This window comes from Castor canadensis, chromosome 8, assembly GCF_047511655.1.
Source record: "Castor canadensis chromosome 8, mCasCan1.hap1v2, whole genome shotgun sequence".
NCBI lineage: Eukaryota > Metazoa > Chordata > Mammalia > Rodentia > Castoridae > Castor > Castor canadensis.
In genome coordinates, this window is record NC_133393.1 from 11007377 (window position 1) to 11025966 (window position 18590).

Here is an 18590-nt window from a genome sequence, read left to right on the forward strand (position 1 = left end):
CAGTCAGAAGCAGATAGTGATGAATAAAGCAAGAGCAATATCCATAGCTATTCAGAAAAAAATCAGCTCACAGAGGCCCCCCTAACAAAAGGGTTCCCTCCTTGAAAGCTGAGCTGGTATCTTACACAATCAATGTCCATGGAAAGGGCTGACAGGGCATGTCCTGCACATCTGTCTACTCATCCAACTACTGGGTCCTCTGCTGTCCCTTCAAAGCACATTCATGACTCTGACATGTGGTCCCTAAGTTTCACCAGACAGTCAAAAGAGTCTGGTACAAAGACGCTAAGAATTTACCTTGCTCCATTAAAATGATCTGAGGGCAGGAATAACATCTTTACCTTTAGTCATGGCACTTAACATATTTCAGATGCTCAATGTGTAATGGGCAGAGTGAGAAATGGAGAGGCTTTGGAGAAGGGTGGACTTAACATTTGCTGAGCACAATCCTTACACCTGGCGCTGTGTGAAATGCCTTAGAAGCTGCTCTCACTTAATTCTCACAGTCACAAACCCTAGAGAAGAATACCATTCTCCCCAACTCACAGATGAGAGAACTCACAGATAAGCAGTTTAGAGAAATTAGTTAATTTCCCCCAAGATTAAACACCTCTTAAACTGGACCGTCTGACTTGGGAATCCAAACTGCTAACTACTAGGCTAGGCTGCCTCCTAGCGACATCTCTCACCTCAGTACTCCAGGAGTTTCCTTAGTTGGTATTGTTTGTATGTTGTACTGTTCCAGTATGTTTGCAATGCTGTTATGTCACAACCAATCCTAACTAAAGCCCTTCAGAGGCCTCCCGAGGGCTATACTATGAGTATTTGTGTCCTGCCTTCATTTACTCTCCATGGTCACCACCTCCTCATGGCCTTCCCAGGCCACCTTATGCACACTCCACTCCACCTTTGCCAAACTGACTTTGGTCCCTCAAACTCAGCAGCATCCTACATGAAGATCTGGGCCTCCTTGTAGCAGTTCCCTGAACCGGAGTGTTCCACTCCCGGCCTCTTCTCCCACCCGCCCTTCAGTTTTCCGTCCAGATGCTACTTGCTCTGATGCATCTCCTTTGACTTCTTCGGACTACACATGAGCTTCAGGTAAGGACTTCTGAAATCTCTGGGATTCCCCTTTCACAGCCCGCCCACCTTTTATTGTTTTCGATTGCGTAATTTCTTGCCTTTCCAGCTGGCTGGGTCACTTTAAGGCAAAATCCTAACATCTAGCCTAGTGTCTGATACAAAATGCCTGCTTAATAGATATTTGTTAAGCCATTTATTGAGTAAATGAGTAATAGAGAAACTATTCACCCTCTTAAATGCTCATCCTAGCCATTTGCATGAAATGTCCAGAAACACAGTTCCATAGAGACAGAAGATCAGTGGTTGCCAGGAGTGGGAATGAGGAGTAATTGCTGATGGGCTGGAGAAATCTCCTTATGTTGATGAAAATGCTTGAAAGTTGGATTGTGGTGATGTTTGCACTACTCTGTGTGTTTACCAAAAATTGCTAAATTGTACACTTAAGGTGAGAGCATTTTATGACCTGTAAAACACACTTAAATAAAACCATTTTTTAAAAAAAGTCTAGTCTTTGCTGGCTCCTTAGCAATCGGTTCCAGAGACTTCTCTGACAGCAGGGCTGAGCCCCAAATTTTATGAAACATATTTATAAAATCAATAATATTCAGACCTCAAATTTTACTGCTTCATCTGCAACTTTGACTTCTCAGTGAAAGATATTTTGCTACCTCAAATTCTTGAGTCTATAATCAAATTTCCCTTCACCTGATTAAGGAGGCCAGCATCACATGGCTGTGAGAATTCTCATACTCAGCATTAAAACACAAAAAATCTTTGTAGATCAACCTACTTAGGGACTAGCAAATGTACGTGCACATTAAATAAGGCCAGAGAAGTGTCCCAGTGTGACCAGGCTAGTGATAGGAAGCTGAGGTAGAGAGCAGAAGCTGTTTTCTGTAAATTTTGAACTAGTGGTACAAAAGTTGCTAGACAGTCACTTGTTTCCTAATGAATGGAAGGTCTCTCCTTTCTCTTCTGCAAATTGGTAAAGATGTGTAGCTTCCCAGTCTAACAAGGGGAAACATATATAGGAATAGGCTGGCCTTGAGACCCCAGCCATGTCCTGGAGGGGAACTTCTTTTCCTGTAAGAACAGGAGTTAAAGAGTTAACAAGAGTTAAAGGAGATGGAACAAGAAATGGCTTGCTGTGTGCCTGCTGCTTTGCACACATCATACCCTAGTGCCCAAATAGAAAAATTGTGGTGCTTTGTAGGTCCAAGATACCCAGTGAGTTCAAGTCTAGTTGCTCCAAAAGATTTCACCCTGTGGAATCTAGGACTACTCATGCTGAGGACAGAGCAGCAAAGCCAGCAGGGAGAGCTCTCCACTGCCCTGCTTCTAGGTTGGCTTTTGCTGGAATTTGACCTTTTGCATGGAAATTATTGGTAACACCTTATTGCCTTATAGTTGGTCTATGTGACTTTGTAAGATGGAAGGAACAACCATAGGCATAGTTGTTATCACCATTTATAAATGAGGAAATTGAGGAAAAGGTAAGTAACCAAATTCCTCAAGTTCAAACTGATAGCTAACAGAATTGCTTGGATTTACCCAAATCTTTTGACTCTAAACCTGAAATCTAACAACAAAGTAGAGTGTAAGGGAATTTTTCCTCATTTCCTGTGCTTGTAACAGTGTTCATAAGACTTTCTCAAAGGCAGATCACTGCTATAGAATATCCTGTAGATTTATTTACAGCACTGTACTTACAATGGTTATAAACAGGAAAACTGGAAGAATGTCACAATGATGCCCTTATATACCTTGGCTTAGGCATAGCTAGGCACCTACCCATCTCACTGTTCTTCCACAGATTTATATTATTCTTTGAGAAGTCTTTGGTCTTGAACTTTGAGAAAGCTTTTGCCTGTCCAATCCTTTTTTCCCTTGCCAAGCCTCACTTATGAAAGAAGAAGCTGAAGCTGGCAAAGTTAGAACTTTGCTCAAGATCACTGACCTGGGATGCACCAGAGCTCACTTCTGTTTCAGGCAAAAGCCTCAGCACTTAGCACTATTCTCCAGCACCCTCTGATATGACTTTTCCCAGAATGTCTTCCCTTTGGCCAGTCTGCCTTTATTTCCATTGGGAATTTTTTCCTTTAGGTCATTACATCTTTTAGCACAATAGAGTAAAAAGAAAAAAGCAAAAACAAAAACAACTGAGGATTTACTCACTCTGCTAAGAGGAGAACTTCAAGTACTGTGTTTTAAGGGAGATGAAATAATTAAGCTTCATATTCGTGGCCTTGTTTTATGCTTGTGTGAGTGTGTGTATACTTCCTTCAATACGTGTGTCTCTTTATAAGGTTACCATCAGATTAGGGACCTGCTCTCTGCCACTGTGACCCCAATCTTAACCAAGTACATTTACTATGACTCTGTTTTCAAATAGGATCACATTCTGAGTGAGACAGAATAAGTCAGGGAACCAGGAAATCAGAGGTAAATGTTGTAAGAATGAGTGGCTTGATTCAAAGCACACAGGCACTATTTTCTTTGCTTTAAGCCTCAAGTCCCTCACTAAACTGCAACATTTGCTAAAAAGAGAAAAAAAAATAAAAGGAAAAAGAGCAGCTCTTTCCCGCTGACCTTGCCAACTGGTCCAAATGATTATCACATTCAAGAATACTTTAAAGAAAGACATTTATCCTGGAGAAAAAGAAAAACCTTTGATGAAATGACTCCTCTGAGCACAAAACTGTTTGCAAGGGAAAATATCTCAAGGCAGGACACCTGTCTTAAAGGGAATACCTAGGAGAATCCATCTTTGCGTAAAGTAGGACACAGACACCTATGTGATTGTGACCCAAATTTAATAAGCAAATCAATCTTGATATCACTGGACCCAACTGATAAAACCACGTAACAACAAGAACGATTAAATGTACCAGGTGTCCAGAACTTACCCTAAGAGAATTTGAGCCAATCCCCCGACCTACCTTTTTGTCATAAAGACCCCTGATATTAAAGCACTCACTGTACCTCTTATCAGATGTGCTCTCACTCATATCTGGCCTTTGTACTTTATTTTCTTTACTTTACTTTATCAATAAACTTTCTTGGTCTGTAATTTGTGTATCCTTAAATTCTTATTTGTGACAATGTCACAAAGTCAATACCCAAGGGCCAGATAGAATCTCCTTTTGGAGACTTCCCCCTAGAGCCTCACCAGTTCCAGTAACTGGTGGTGCCATGGTTGGTAAAAAGAATTTACCAAGACAAACAAGTAGAACAAGCCAAAGGTTTATTAGGGCTCTGCGAAGAGAAGCAGTAGGCATGCAGGCATAAGGGAGCGCTGCTGCTGTGCTGATATGAAGGTTGGGGCAGGTTTATTAATGCAAAGCAAACCAAAAGCAAAGGAACAATGCACCCTCCAGTGGGATGGTAGGCAGGCTCCAGAAGGAGTGCTGCAGTGGAGGTCCCAAGGCTTTGCTTTTATTGGGGTCTGCAGAGATGTAGTTAGTCCTGGAAAACTGGGTTATATGTCATTAACTCTCAGAGACTGGGCTATGTTTCATCTGCTCCTCCCATGGTGGGGAGAGGGGTAGCCTTGGATGGTCAGACTGGGGCTGCTGTTTTCTGAGGGCTTCAGGAACTGCAGATCAACAAGCCCCTGCTGTATGTCACCAGCCATTCTGTTAATCTAGGAAGCGATTCCTTATTAACATTCAAGCTTGGTTCTCAGCCATCAGGTTTCCTAACTCCTTCCCTAGTCCCTACATTAAACACGAGGAACTGAAGATTAGGACTTCAACCTAGGAGTTTGGTGGGAGAGGGGCATATAATTCAGTTCATAACAGGCTGAATTTATAAAACCAGATCAAAGGCATCTTCTATTTTTCTTGTAACTTGCTTCATATTCTTTTAAGAAACATTTATAATTACTGTTCTGAGCAATAGGATTCAAAGTTAAGTAAAGTGCCCTCAGGACCACACAGCCTATTCAGGCCTTACTTATCCCTTGTTTCTCAGAAGCAAGAGTAGGGCTAAGCACAGATTATAGCTCAGTAAGTATTTGGTGACTGGCAACAAGAAAGGAAGAAGGAAAGGAGAAGAGAGGATTTTGCTTAGAGTAGAGCTTCACTAGAGACAAAAAATGTCATTGCTGGTCATTTCCTTAATGAGTTCAAGGCTTTGCATAGATCCAACATTCAAGATTCTAGCAAATACAAACATATTAATTTAAATATTTAGCCTGGATGCCTGGTGTAAATTCACCAGAGGCAACATCCAACTTTGTCTTGGTTTCTTAGTCAGTCTAGGTATAGGGCCCTAGACTCATACACAATATCAACATTAGATGTGATCTTGGAGATCAGCTCTGCCCTTCTGTTTTACAGGTAAACAATTCCATCCTAGGATCACAGTCTGTAGTCACATAGACAGTTCCACACCAAGTCAAGTCCACAGTGGCCTGTCTCCTCTTCCACTGCTCTTCCCATAACTTGCCACTTCCTCTATTTTGTACATGTGCGAAGAGTTAATTCCTCCTTGCCTCTGAGGGTGGGAGAGAGCCACTAAAGCCTCACCCTCCAGCTGCTGACCCATTGAAATGTCTCTGTAGCACAGCAGGATGAGGGTGGGATGAGCAGTACATTAACCTTCCAAGGAATGAGCCCACATCTCTGTGAAGTAAACTCAGCTCTGAGGCTACTCATTTGAGAATTCAACCACAGGGGCAGAAAAAATAACTGAGCACCTCCACTCAGGTGCTTCAGAGACACCACTGTCCCCTAAGTCTCCCACTGTGGAAGGGTGCTAATGCTTCTTAGCAAGCATGCTAGTTACTTATCTGAGACATTGAAGGCAGAGAAAAACAATAAGCCCAACAACTAGCATTTAATGAATGCTTCCCAGGTGGAGGACATGGTACTGTCAAAATACAAAATGCATTATCTCATCTAATCCTCACCACAAGCCAGTGACATAAGCACTGGTGTTATCCCTAATTTCCAGATGGGGAAACCAGCGAAATTAAGCAAGATCCCAAAACAAAAGGGTTAGTGCTGTGTCCAAATCCAGTCAGGTGACCTAAGGTACGTCACTCAGCCTCTCACAACCTCAGTGTGTCATATCAGTTGGAGATAATGACATCTGCTTTGAAGATGTGTCATGCAAATTAGACATAATTACATGTAAACTGTTTGTAAACTGTCTCTATTGCACAAAATTCTTTCTTTCTTTCTTTCTTTTTTTCTGAGACAGAGTCTCACTTTGTTGGCCTTGAACTAAAGACTGGCCTCAAACTCACTATGTGGCCCAGGGTGGCTTCAAACTTGGGATCCTCCCCCCTTGGCCTCCCAAGTGCTGGGTGTGTGTGATCCACCACAACTAGGCCTACTTTGCATAAGTTCTTCACACAGGGAAGCTATTTTAGGATCCTCTTCCTGTTGTTCCACTTGCTATATAAAAACTCATGGCAGAAGGATGCCTCCTAATCCCTCAATGAGAGGAAGTGTAAAAGGAGGGCACAGGAAGGCATGGGGTTATGAATGCAGTAAGGACCACCCAAGGAGACTTGACTTAGCACTTGGCCCAAGTCTTTCCAGCCAGTGAAGGACAGGCTATCTCCCATTCCACAAAAGCAGACAAGATTATTTATAAACTGGGCAATGGGGGCTGGGGATGTAGCTCAGTGGAACATGCTCACCTGGCATGCACAAGGCCCTGGGTTCAAGCCCCAGCACCTCAAAAAAAAAAAAAAATCCTAGATGACAAAAAGCTTCACTTGACCCATCAAAGCCCTCAGCAAAACTGACCTCTCATCTGTAGTCCTACAATACATGAACCAGTTGTAGGGTATCAAGGCCAGCATTTTATACACATCACCACATCTCATGCTCACAGCAATCCCAGGAGAGGAAGATTATTTCTCATATTTCATAGAGGAGGGTACAAACCTAAATCCACTTGAATTATGAGCCCATGATCTTGAAAAGTATTATATGTATTAGAAAAAAGACTGGTTGCAAGAAAAAATGTCAATTTAATACACTGTTAGCAAAGGGGAAGTTTATTGTGAAAATAGTATGTGACAGATTCTTGAATAAGGAACCATACCAAGAAATGGAAAGCTGTTTATCTGTATGTTTATGTATGTATGCATGCATGTATCTATCTATCTACCTATCTATCTATCATGTATCTATCTATCTCTATCTTTTGCCTTAGTACTCTCTTCCTCTCTGTAGAGCAACTCTACATTTCCCACTCATAGAGAATTAGCCTCTTCATTTTTCTGAAGTTATCTGCTACTGGTCCAATCTCTAATGAAAATATTTTTTCTAGATCCTGGGTGCAGAATCTTCTTAGTCCAGCTTGAGTCAGGTGTCTTCCAATGTTTGGGCTGGTTGAGGATCAGGAAAAACAAGGCAGGCAGGAAACACCCTGTGAATTGCAAGGCATCTAGAAAGGGGACTGATGCTCAGGAAGAGATAAGTACACTGCTTTTCTGTGAGATACCAAAGCATTTTTTATTTCAGAAAGTTCAAATCAAACATGGCCTGCATTAACAGAAGCATGGACTGAAGAATGTTTGATAAAAATGTTTAGTAAAGATTCATTTAAGTAGATAAATTAATAAATTTAGAATGTGGAGAAACTAAAAATATACCAGACTAATCTCCTATTTAGGCTTTTCATGTCCGAATTCTATAGCAATGCTAATACAAATAAAATACAAACTACATAGGTACTTTAAGCAGTGAAGTAGGCACATATTTTAAAAAGGAAAAGGAAAGAGGTAAACTTAATTTTGGTGATAAATTGTATTTAGCCCTAAAACATTTAAAATGTTATCTTTTTGACAAAGCAATATTAATTTTACCTTTTTATACGAAGTCTTCAAACTCTAATGTGTATTGTACATCTCAATTTTGATGATATACTTTTCTTGGAAATATCTGATCTGTATTTAAATATTCTGTATCTGATCTATATTTCAATTTACAACTGAAAAAGGAAGCCTATAAGAAATAGTAATATAGGAAGTAGAATATGATCTAAGTACATAAAATACATGTATGGAATTAACACAATAAAATCCTCACTCTGTACAATTAATATATACTAATAAAAACTATATTTTAGAAAAGGCATAGTATTATATAATTTATATAAATTTAATAAACATTCTACATAGCTCCCAGATACCTATGTGTGCATATGTACACATACAATTACTATAACTATCCAAAAGAGTGGTGGGATTCCAGAAAATCAGTTTAATTATTAATATTTTGTAAGTTTTATTTAAATAAGATTATGCAAACATGATAAAATGTCAATAAAAATAAGACGTAGACTTATAATCACATCCCATTGTTTTGCATTATCTCTCATTAGTTATGAGGAATAGAACTAATTTGTGCTGGGGTTTCCAGTTATTTCTCACTGAACTGGTTCATTGCTCAGATTGGTGCCACTTTGTGGATGTGATCATGGGTAAAAATGGCCATGCTGAGACCATGGACTCCTGCTCCTAAGGAAAAAAAAGATGCAAACTGGGAGAAACTCACACATATTTGTGCTTAATCTATGCTACAAAGAATAATTTTTTCATAAATTGAACTGATTATGTTTTTTTTAGGCCTTTGTTTTACTTTTTATTTTCCTGAAAAAAAAAAAAACAACAACAAGTTTCCTTAGAACTTTTTCTTTGATTCTGACATTGTGTAATTGTGTGTGTGTGTATGGGTGAAGGTGGTCGTCAGGAAATGCTAATAGTACAAGTCACTGGTGACAAAAGATAAGCAGCTGACAGGCTGACATTTGTCCCCTCCTGGTCATTCTTGTGGGCAGCAGGTTTTAGCCTGGAGACAACAGCTCATATAGAGGGAACTCAGGCAAGACTTTCAAATTGAATGACAGACCATGAGATTCTGGAAGAAGCCTGGGTGAGGGTATCTGAATGAAATCACATAAAGACAACACATGCCTAACAAACTACTTCTGGCCCCAGGAAAAGTCCTTTGCCAGAGTTCCTGGGCTCCTCCTCACACTCTCCACTCCTTAGATCCTCGGCCTCTCTTATTCTTTTTGTTAGTGTTTTGGTTTCGGGAAGGAAGAGACAGCTCCAGCTCCTTTTTCTTTTGGTCCCAGTCTGGGTCCAGTTCATCCAGCAGCAGCCCCTTCTGCTGGGCGACACGCCGGTAGTTCTGACACTCAGGCTCTGCCCTAGGAAAAGAAAGAGGACTTCTGCATTCAGAATAGATGAGCCTGTCCCAGATTGGGGACCAACCTCTCCTTCCACACTCTGCACACAGCATGGGCAATTCATTGTTCAGTTGAAGAGGACACCAAGTGTGCACATGTCCAAGGGTACACACAGGGAGGTCTGGAGACTGAAGAACTCTTTGGAGGTGGAGAAAAATGATGTCCTGAGTGAGATGTTAGTACACAGACTCAAAGACAGCTTGAAGAAAGGGCTGTTCATTCTTAAATTGCTCATGTTTCTAAAGCAAACTGAATATGATTAGAAAGCTGTTTTTTGTTTCTAATTGTATTCTCCTTATTATAAAAGCAATGCATATTCATTGTTTAAAATTCTAAAGTGCAGAAACATAAGAAAATGAAAATCACTGATAATCACATGCATTGTATGTGTAGACGAATTACATAAAAATAGTTATGAAGGACAGGTGGATGGACAATTAGATGTGTGAGCTATCATATCCACATATACAGGTGCATATATGTGAAGTTTTGTGACTGGACTCTGATCACACGATAAAGCGAGAGCACACAAGGGAGGTATCAGGATAGGTAAGACACCCAAAAAACTAGATAGCATTTGTTGCCCTCAACACAGAGAAACTAAAGCAGATATTTTAAAGTGACAGAGGCCAATTGGAGAAGGGAACCAGGAACTAGAGAAAAGGTTAGTTTGAGAAGAATTAATTTAGAAGGTAACACACATGTACAGGAAAGCAGTGCAGGTCAACTGCTTTCAACTAGCAAAAACCCTTGTTCCTTCCTATTATTGCTTATACTCTCTCTTCAACAAAACTAGAGATAAGGGCAAAATAGTTTCTGCCTGGTATTGAGGGGATGAGGGGGGAGAGGGAGAGGGCAGGTAGGAAGGTAGGGGAAGAGGGGAGGGGGGAGAAATGACCCAAACATTGTATGCACATATGAATAAAAGAAAAAGGAAATATATATATATATAATTTATATAAGATACCAGTGGAACACAATTATGTCTGTAGAGATCTAAGAAAAAAATCAGTCACAAACTGGTTGATGATAACTAAATCTAGAGGCCAAGGTTTCCGGTCATTTTGATTCTTCCTTTCTATTTAAATTTAATTTTTTGTCAATAAACAGTTAAGTATTGGCCTGGTATATTCTGTAACAAGAAAACCTATTTTCATTAAAAAAAATTTTTTTAATTTGAAAAAAAAAATATGAAGTTTTGTGTATGAGGCCAAAGGTGAATACATGACTTGCTTAGAGACCTTGGTGACAGAGATAGCATTCAAGCGAATATGAAGATAAATGGAATTGGAGAGGATAAAGAAGGGACAGGCAAGACAAACCAGTATAAAAAATGCTCAGTTCATTCAGAGGATAGCAAATGTGTTTGTCCCTTACTCCCTCTCCCTACCCCTAGCCACTTGAATATGACTTTTCCATCTTCAGACCACATGACATTCTTCTGTCTTGTCACTTTTTATCTTGTATCAGTGTTATTTATAAAACAAACAAACAAACAAGTTATTTCCAGACAGCAAACTTCTTGATATTCATCCCTGTATCAGATTTATCTTTATGTCTTTTTAAGGGTACAGCTCAATGGCTTGCACATAGTAGGGCTGAATGAGTGGCTTGCCTCTTAGAAAGGCTCAATTGAAAGTTGATGTTTTATGGACTGGGGGATGGGTCAAGTGGTGGAGTACTTACCTAGCAAATGTGAGGTTCTAAAATCAAACCCCAGTACCACACACACACACACACACACAAAACTGAAGTTCTCCTCAATAAGTGCCAGGATATTCAGAAAATTGTTAAATACTCTCTAGACGTCTTTTAAAATTCTCTTATGTCCTTTTCCTGCATCTGTACCCTTGGCCCAGAAGCTCACTTCCTCACAATGTGACCTGCTAAGAAATCCAGTGATCTCTTTGTCTAGAGTCTAATGCCTCCAATCCTGCCTCACAGTGCCACTTCCACCTCCTCCTCTGAGTAAGCAATTTTGCTAACATCTATTTCGGCATGTCAATCCCACAATGAATTCGCCCTCAGCTACATGACCAGCTAATGATGGTCACTCACCCATCCAAACCTATTCCACATATCTCCCTGGTATGAAGGCTCTGCTTAGCCAAACCATTCACCTCTACACACACACACACACACACATAAAAAAAAAAACAAAAACCTATGTATATTTCCAGCTTGGTGGCTTCACTCAAAATCAACAGATTTTTCTCTCTCATCCCTCTAACATCAGAAGGGAAGTTCCTGGTAGGAAATGATGAGAAGTAAGAATGACTAGCATGTGATGTGGTTGACTTTTGTTGTTTTTGTCTGCTCAATACTGCCTACCCATTTTTCTTTGCAATAGCAATCCCAAATATTTGGAGGGGAGACACTCTTCTTCCACATTGGTTATGCAGAGGCCACATATCATGTTCATCTGCCTGTGGTCATTAGGAAAGGCCTGAAATTACTCAGAGAAAGTCAGTAAAGGAGAGCCAAGGACAGGACCCCAAGGAATTCCAGCATCTAAAAAGGCATGTAAGAATCAGTCATGAGCTTTATCTTTAGAAAAAGCATATAAAAAGCATGAAAAATTATCAGAGGCAGAAAGAAAAGTAGAAGTGAGTAGCACCAGATAAGGCCAGGGAGATAGTTCCAGGAATATCAAATATGGAATTAAATGGAGTTCAGGTGTGAATCGGGAAGAAGCCATTGTCTTGGGTCTCATCATGATAACTCGGGTGAGATATGATTCAGTGCAAAGATGGGAAAAGAAGAATTAAGAGTGAATATGAGATGAGGAAGTAGAAACAACTACATAGATCCACTTTCAAGTGGCTTAGACATTTAGGGAAGAAGAGAAACTCAGAAGTTAGCGGGGCCCTTAATGTTTTATTTATTTAATAAGAGCTATTTGAACTTGTTCACAGGACCAAAAAGATCAGAAACAACTAAAAAAACAGGAGAAAGAGTAAAGATGCAACAAAGAATACAGGAATGATGGCCTTGTAGAAGACAAAGAGTCTATTAACATTTCACAGAAGGAGGTAGGAAGGCAAGAAGGAACCGATGGAGGTACATGGAAGATCTGTAGGTACAGGGGTCACAAATATGTACTCCATAGTTTCAAGTAGAAGACATAGCCTCTGAGAGACAGACTGAGGTGTGTTGAGAATTGGAATTGTCAATGAGGGAATAGAACAGGAAGAGATACCCAAGATGCACTTGAGAACTCAACTAGAGGTAGAAATCTTAAACCTTCTGGAGATATTCATCTACTTATGTGTGGGGTTTTCTTTGGTCAACAAAACATAGGAGTGGACATTTCAGAGATTCATCCAAAGTTGTGAATTTCAGGTGAAATGCCTCAGAATGACAAAGGGTTGGACAGTGATAGGTTGAGGGAAGAAAGTAGAAGTAGTGTATCATGGTGTCCATATGGCAGAGAGAAGTTAGTGAACTTATTCCAGGCAGGTAATAGGCTAGGGAAAAAAATGTTGAATGACAAGAGGGCTTGACAATTCAATGACCTTTGTGAGGACCTAGAAACTGGTATGATGAAGGTAACTATGTTCACACAGTGGTATTTTAGAGTTATAGAAAGTTCAGAGAATAAGATATGATGATGCCGAGGTCCACAGTGCCTGGAGGTCACTGAGTATAGGGGATGGTAGCAGGAATTGTGAAGAGTCTGTGAGTTAACACTCAGGTTCTGCTTCTCTACTCTCCAAACCACTTCATTCATGATTTTTGATATTTTCAATAGGTGACACCACCTTTAAGAGAGGGTCTCTTGAATAATTTGTACACATAACTAATCTTATCATAGACAAGCATATTACTAGTTTAACTTTCTGAGAATAACTATATTTTCAAGCTTTTAGAAGGCAGTTTACTGTCACCCTCTTCCCTAGTGGAAACTACTCTACTGATGGAACTGCTATTTATTCCATCTTTATCTCCAAGCTGTAATGCCCAGACTGTTACTCAACATTTTTCTTGTATGAATTATTATCAACCCAATCAAATTATAAATTTTCTTTCCATACTTCTCAGAGATATAACAGTAATATACTTAACTGATAGTTAATTATGTTCAATTTCTTGGTTAAGTAAAAAAATATACAAATGTTAGACAAGTTATTATCTTTGGTGTATGTATAGGGAGGAGTTTCACAGATGAACATAGACATTTTAAAAAGTAAAAGGGTCTTAAGAATAGCAGTTTAATTCACCTGCCTCAGGAAGCTAAGGATCATGAAGGCAATTTAACTTGCACAAAGTCACACAGCTGCTTGAATACCTTTCAGAAAGCTGAAGGAGCCATGAATTTCGGACAATGTCCTATCTTCAAACTTAGTGTCCTAACTCTGTTATTGGAGATAATTTTTTATGATCTAAAAAAATAGATTAATCTAGGTTTTACCCCCAATGGTCATTTCAGTGAAAAATTAATAAAAATAACTCAATTTAAAATTAATAAAAACAGTCAGTTGGTTGACTCTCTTCATTTCATTTTCATTGACTTGAGATCATTGAGTTGGCAGAGACCTTGACTATAGATTCTTCCCTTTTTATAGCTGAAAAGAAATGAAACTTACTTCTCCAGGAAGGCCACACAGGCTCTCTGTCCGTAGATCTGTGCGATCCTCTTAGGTGTGTCTCCAAAGAAGTCAGGGGCATCAATAGCAACATGCAGTGCATGGAGGGTTTTGAGAACATTCAGATGGCCTGACTCAGCTGCAAAATGAGCTGGGGTCCAGCCCACATCAGTTACCAGGCAGGGTCTGGCTCCATATGCTATCAGAAGATGCATCACCTCCATTTGCCCTTAAATGAACCAAAAAGGAACAGATGAAGTTAACAGAAAAAATGCCCCTGGTGGACAGACTAGACAACACAAAAAAGGGAAGGAAATTTGCCTCTGAGGTACCTCCATTTTGCTATCATCACCCTCACCCTTCTCCTTATTATTGGGCAATCAGTGCACTCCAGAAACCTCATCTCCACCAGAGACCTGAGCCCTCCAGGGCACTCTTCTCCCTTGTCCATTGTCCCAGGTCTAGCCTAGAAAGCTGTTCAAGTCTTGCCCATGGAAGCATTGTAAGTCTCACTCTGCTTTTGCAGACTCACAGCCCATTTCAAAAACAACCACCTTAAAGCCCACTTACAGTATAGCTAACACAGCTTAAGAGCATAGGCTTTCTAACCAGACAGATGTGGGTTCACATCCTTACAATATCATTTACTGACAAGTGACACCTTGAACAAGAAACAAATGTCTGAGGCTCCTTTTCCTCATTTGTAAATTAGGATATTACCAGTTACTCATTGAATTCTTAAGGTGTGCAAGTGATGTCACACACATAAAGTACACAGCACGGCGGCCAGTCCATAGCAAATACTCTCTAACAGGAGTTGTCTTCTAACTGCCATGGCTTTGTCTTTAGATTTCTGCAAAAATAACTAAGTTTCCTATAGCCAGTCTCGTTTTCTGCCAACCCATTCTCCTCACAGGAGTGGAAACAAATATTTTAAAAGTAAAGTTGACAATAGTACTTTATCACTTAACATTTTTGATGGTGTTTTAGTGCCAAAGTCCTTGACAAGTATATTGGCTGTATTTGTTTTACTATCTTTCTCCAATTTTACAATTGGACTGTGTTGAGCATGAGGGATTCAGAAAGACAGACAAAGTCCCTATCCTTGTCCATGATCTCCATCCCTATTAGAGATCAAGAGGGCCAACGGCTACTAACAATTTAGAGCAGAATATATGCTAAACCTATACACCCATTATCTTACTGAATTCAGATGACTCCAGTGTAGCACTACTGCCCCATTGTATAGAAGAATAAACAGAAGCCCAGAGACATTAAATAACATGTGCAAGATTCTACAGCTAGCAAGGGTGATGTCAGGACTAAAATGTTCCACCTGGCCTCAAAGAAATGTTCTTTCCCCTCCACAACCTGTAGACTGATATTCTCATGAATGGTGGACTCACAGGGGTGGATCTGCCTAGGCATTGCCTACTCACCTTTGATTGCAGCCCAGTGAAGTGGGGTCCGGTCATTCCAGTCCATGTCCTTATAGTTTGGATCACAGAGACCTTTCTTCAAAATCCTTTTCACTAAATTACAGTCCCCTGCAGCCACAGCTTGATGGAGCTTTGTCATGTCTGACATTTTGGTCAATTCCATAACAGAAACTGTGGGAGAAACATGCCACTCAGGAAATTCCACTTAATCCTAGTGAGTGTTCCTTAGATTTCTGTGTCAGTGATTTTCTTTCCTGCCTCATGAATTTATATCTATGATTGTGTGTGTTCTGCTGAGTAGGTACTTGAATCTTAGTTACAACAGTTAGTGCATGCCAGTCCCTTTTGCAAAAACTACACTCAGAAATATGTCTAAACTCATAAAATGGCACTGTACCATCTAGCCTCAAACCACCTTCTAGTGCCTTTTTCTACTTCAAAAGTCTAGAAGTGTTACCTTAAGTTAGTTGTGTAATTCTGTCTTGTCTTTCTCATCTGTAGAATGGTTATAATCATCCAGGGCTATTGTGAGAATGACAACCCACATGGATGCAGAGCAAGTAATCCATGAAAATTAAATGCTATTTAAAATTAAATGCTGGATCACAAAGGAATGACTAGAAGTCACCTTGATCATTGACAGTGGAGGATCCCAAACCCAGACACAGCACATCTGAGGCCAGGAGGCACACACTGCAAAGTGTAAACACTTCCAACAGTAATGTGCAGACCAAAGATTGACAACATTTTTCTGTAAAGAGTCAGATAGCAAGTAATTTTTAGGCCAAGGGTCAAAGTCAAGGCTATCACATAGGATCCTAAAAGCAATTTTTATAACAAGAGGAAAAATTTCTGCCTGCCCTTCACCATTTGCCTGAAGTGGATGTTCCATCCCCTTTGTGCCAGCAGCCTTCAGCTGGAGACATTCTCAGGGCAAAGAGGACAGACCTGAGGAGGTAGGGGCTGATTAGTAGGTGGTCCAGTTCATTCTTAGCCCCAGTGCTATGTAGGTCCCAGAGAGCCCTCTCTCTTCCTGGAGAGGGTAGCAATCTCAAGTTGGCAGCTGGCTAGAGGTCAGGCAACTCAGACTCATGAACTTCCATACTGAGATCCAGCAACAGAGTCCCCAGTATTGGAACTACTTACATTTTGCAATGTGTGCCTCTAGCTGGTGCTGAGCTGTGCCTGGGTTTAGGATCCTTCACCATTGTCACCAGAAGGGTTCTAAGCAGTGACCAGACATAGCCAGGGAGGACAGGGATGAAAAGGGCAACAGAAGTAAAGAGAGGTGTATGAGCTTGCTTTTAGAGTCCCACAATAGAAAGCCATGGAGGACCAACACCATAGGTGGCAACCACAGACCTACGAAACCGATTTGTCCTTTAGATCACAATTTGCCAACCTCTAGTTTATACAAATCATTTGGCAGGCATGTTTAATTGCACTTCTTATTGAATAGGTCTGGAATGGGACCTGAGTTTCTGTGTTTGTAATAAGGTCCCACAGCAGGTCTAATTCATTCACCAGACTTCCAGTAGCTTTACTATCTGGGCAGAAAGCGGAAGATAGATGGCAGGCAGCAAAATTAGAACCTTGTAGGGGACATCAAGGAGGCAGCTGTTGTTCTCAACTGAGGGGCTCCAGAAAATCACAAGTGGGATTTTAAAAATAAAGATGCCTGGACCTCTGGGTGTGCAGGCCAAGGATTATGCAGGTTGCATGAAGTAGATGCTCTGCTTAAATAGAAAACCTTACACTGGAGGACTTGATCAATGATAAAATGGTTTTTAAAAAGGTACTGGTACCTCTAATCTGCAGGTGTCACTAAACCTGCAAAAATAAAAAAAAAACATTTTTATAATGATTTATAATCAGTATCTAGAAGCCTTTTTTCTTGCTTTCTGTACAAGTATTTAAACAGATTTACACTTAAACCTTCCCCATCTGTTCTGCATTCAAGTTCATAGCAAAGAAATTGTACTTTCTATGGATGAATTGCAATTCAAGTAGAAGTTGTTGTCATTGGGCAGCAACATTTACTTCTAGAGAAACTGAAATGCTGATGTTAAAAATTCACATGGAAAGGCAAGGACCCAGAACAGTCAAAACAATCTTAAAAATAATAAAATCGGAGGACTCAGACTTCCTGATTTCAATAAGCATGCCAGGGTAATTCAGTGGGAAAGGAATTGTCCTCTATCTCACAAAGATCTTTTCCTGTGTATTCCTCTGAGCATTTTATAGATTTAAGTCTTACATTTAGGTGACCCATTTTGAATATATATATTCAAAGTGTGTGTGTATATATATATATATATATATATATATATATACACTTGTCTAAAAGCAATTGAGCATAAGGGTAAGTATTTATTTCTAGGCTCTCAGTTCTATTCTCTTGCTCTATGTATCCTTGTTTTATTACCACCACAATTTTGGTTACTGCATATTTGTAGTAAGTTTTGAAATTGGAAAGTATAAATATTCTAATGGAGTATATACCCAAGAGGATGAAACATACAGTTATGTAAAAATTTGTAAATGAATATTCACAGCATTCATAGGCAAAGATGTGGAAACATCCCAAATCTTAGTTAACAGAATAATGGATGAATAAAATGAGGACTATCCATACAATGGAATATCATTTGTTGATGAAAAGGAATAAAATAGTGACACACGCTTCATGGATAAATCCTGAGACATGCTAAGTGAACAAAGCAAGTAACAGAAGAGTATATATTGTATTCTTGAGTTAGAACAGGGTTGGGAGATGGGTGGGAACCTGCTATGTAATTCTCCTTCCTCAGCCTCAGAAGTACACTTACCATTTCTACTGAATTTAGAAAACTTTACATGAATTCTTATGAGTTGATTAAGTGCCCTTGAATTTCTATCTTTCTTGTAGATGTGTCTCAATTTGCACAGTAGCCAGTAATGCAGGTTCTAATAGGTATGAGTGATCTATTACTACTATAGTAAATAAGAGAGGGGTACGAAGAATACTTACTGTCTTTTCCCAAGGAACTCTGTGCTTGCAGGCAGCCCTAACTGTCTGGAGTGTTGTTGTGCTTACACCATGGTAACTGATCCCTCCTTCCTCAGGAAAGCTGGGCAATCAGCTTAAGCTTCCCTGGGTATGTGGCAGTATAGGGTTGCCCCTCTGTTCCACTTGAAAACTCTTTAGCAACTCCATCTTCTACTTTAGTCCAAATGTGGTAGTCCTCAACAGGTTCTTTCAAATAGCATTTGAAAACAAAAAAAAAGT

The 18590-nt window shown here is 39.9% G+C and overlaps 1 protein-coding gene across 1 annotated transcript; it reads right to left on the minus strand.

Annotated features, from left to right (window-relative positions):
• Window positions 1-7591: 7591 nt before the first annotated feature.
• Ankrd66 (ankyrin repeat domain 66) lies at window positions 7592-18380 on the minus strand. The gene is made up of 4 exons (XM_074081692.1): window positions 18333-18380; window positions 15323-15493; window positions 13884-14112; window positions 7592-9258 (listed from the first exon to the last, which is right to left on the minus strand). The coding sequence occupies exons 2-4, from the start codon at window positions 15483-15485 to the stop codon at window positions 9078-9080; spliced, it is 573 nt and encodes a 190-aa protein (XP_073937793.1). The 5' UTR covers window positions 15486-15493; window positions 18333-18380; the 3' UTR covers window positions 7592-9077.
• Window positions 18381-18590: the final 210 nt, after the last annotated feature.